This window comes from Haliotis cracherodii, unplaced genomic scaffold (genome assembly GCF_022045235.1).
Source record: "Haliotis cracherodii isolate W230 unplaced genomic scaffold, xgHalCrac1.p SCAF_11, whole genome shotgun sequence".
Lineage (NCBI taxonomy): Eukaryota > Metazoa > Mollusca > Gastropoda > Lepetellida > Haliotidae > Haliotis > Haliotis cracherodii.
The window spans coordinates 36,163,245-36,165,350 of record NW_027266266.1 but is presented as its reverse complement, the minus strand read 5'-3'; the positions used below and the strand labels follow the sequence as shown (position 1 = coordinate 36,165,350).

The following is a 2,106-nucleotide window of genomic DNA, read 5'->3' as shown; positions in this document are numbered from 1 at the left end:
ATTATTATCCAAATGTGAAACAATATCACCACAACAACTCTAACAACCTTGCATGAACAATGTACATGTCGTTAATTCCGTCATTCTGTAATACCTGTACCATAAAATTCGAAAAAGAACAGCTTGATGCACGACACAGCTTGCTCGTACTGCTGTGCGAGTCATAAGCCATGGCAATTAATGTAACGTATTGGGTTATTAAAGTGGTACTCCCACAAAAGTTGCAGTAATCATGTTTTTAACTTCAAGTATCAATAGTTTCGATTTTAGCAGCTTCTTTCTGTTCGCTTTCAGACCTCCTTTTGTGGCATTTCCTCAGATGTCTGACTTCAACCATAGCATAAAGTGCCATCCCCAGTACCAGGATAACCAATGCAACTATAAGTTTAATATAGACACACAACATACTACTGTACACAAGCGTACAAGTGAATGCTGTATATTTGACACCTTCATATACTGCAAATGCTGACTGCTTATTGTCATGAAATATTTCCCCTATAAGGGAATTCGTCTGGGTTTTCCATATTCCTTCTGCAACTCCCCATACTGTAGATATGACATACACGAGGTGAATGTCATGGTAAGACGGAACCAAGTGATACATCCACAACATCAGCGCCATCTGAAGAACCCCAGCGATGCTCAGGAGAACATATCGTCGTGTGTATCTGGCTAATTTGCTGAATATAAGGCTACTTGTTGCACAGCTTAAACCATACGCTGTCATCACGTAGCCGACGTTTTGTATTCCGAAAGGACAGCTCACGTATGATTTGGTTAGTTCAGTAAATGCCACAACCTGCTCTATAGCTAAATATAACATGAATGGAAGCAGAAACTTGATATCAGTCTTGATGATGAGTCTGAACCAGGACCACAGTGACTGTTTGATTGTGTTCTTGTTGGTTGGGGACTGATTGTGTACTGGTGAAAGGAATATAATTACAACCCCTAGCCCCGTGGCGACACATCCTAGAAACACACCCAGAAGCATGTAAACCACAGTGGGTTCGGGATCAGCGATAATGTCCACTGTTTCTGCTTCAGGACAATCATGAGCTCCACAAAAGGAAGTAGTGTTCAAGTTGGTGCTGTTATACTGGCCTTGATACAGTACAAGGGACGATAGTAGGTTACCCACGATATTACTAAGTTCAAACATTCCGAAGAAAATCCCGTTAATTCTGCTGAGAGAGGTTTGTAGCTCCACACCGGTACGTTCACTGAAGGAAAAAGCACAGGAGGTGAGGTAAATCCCTAGTGACGTCCATAACGGTCCCGTAACTGCTCCCAGAATGATTGATGATGGAATAAGTGTTGCAAATGAAGGGTAGAAATTGGACGCAACGTAAATCAAATGTCCAGAAAAGGCAATTACCACTGATCGCTTGATCCCAACAACAGTGATCCACGTGGGAGCATAGATGGCCGACAAAATGGCTGCTGCGTAGAGACAACTAAGGGAGAGAACTCCCAAACCACCTTCGTCGTTCAGGCTTCCTTGCAGATTCTGTAACGACATGTATGACGAGAATACAAACAGGAATCCTAGTCCAAGGACTATTGTATTCTTTGTTTCCTTCCCAAACAGTGACGTCGGGTGATCTTCAGTTTCAAACAAGTTTCTTTCAGTTTCCATTTGATTTTCTGAAAAAAGAATAATTATGCTATGAATTTGTAAAATGTTGAGTTCTGATTTGTAAATAAGAGGTATGAAATAACGATAACTACCTCTGCCGATTTGACGGCCACATCATCGCGGAAGTTATTATCTATAGAAAATTATTTATTTAATGTCGGTAGGCATTTTCTAATGATGGTGGTGGTGATGATATATATGTAGAGGGCGTCATGGAAAATGATAAATTCAAAATCCCTTTGAATAGGCCCGTGTACAGGATTGTGAGAATATGCGGGAAATAACCATCTGTGGGAGTCATCATTATTAAAATACGGGTAATTATCTTTAAAGCTTGTACATTTTATCAACATCCTTAAAGAGTTTATGAGCCCCTCATGGTTTATTCTCCCTGCAGTGTTTTATTGTACAATAAACAACCCTCACTCGTCGTTTATTTCTTAAATAGATTCTACATAGGTACT

General features: G+C 40.4%; 1 protein-coding gene across 1 annotated transcript; it reads right to left on the bottom strand.

Annotated features, from left to right (window-relative positions):
• Window positions 1-244: 244 nt before the first annotated feature.
• LOC139455715 (protein unc-93 homolog A-like) lies at window positions 245-1,498 on the bottom strand. The gene is made up of 2 exons (XM_071237265.1): window positions 1,382-1,498; window positions 245-1,226 (listed from the first exon to the last, which is right to left on the bottom strand). The coding sequence occupies exons 1-2, from the start codon at window positions 1,423-1,425 to the stop codon at window positions 245-247; spliced, it is 1,026 nt and encodes a 341-aa protein (XP_071093366.1). The 5' UTR covers window positions 1,426-1,498.
• Between the last annotated feature and the right edge of the window lie 608 nt (window positions 1,499-2,106).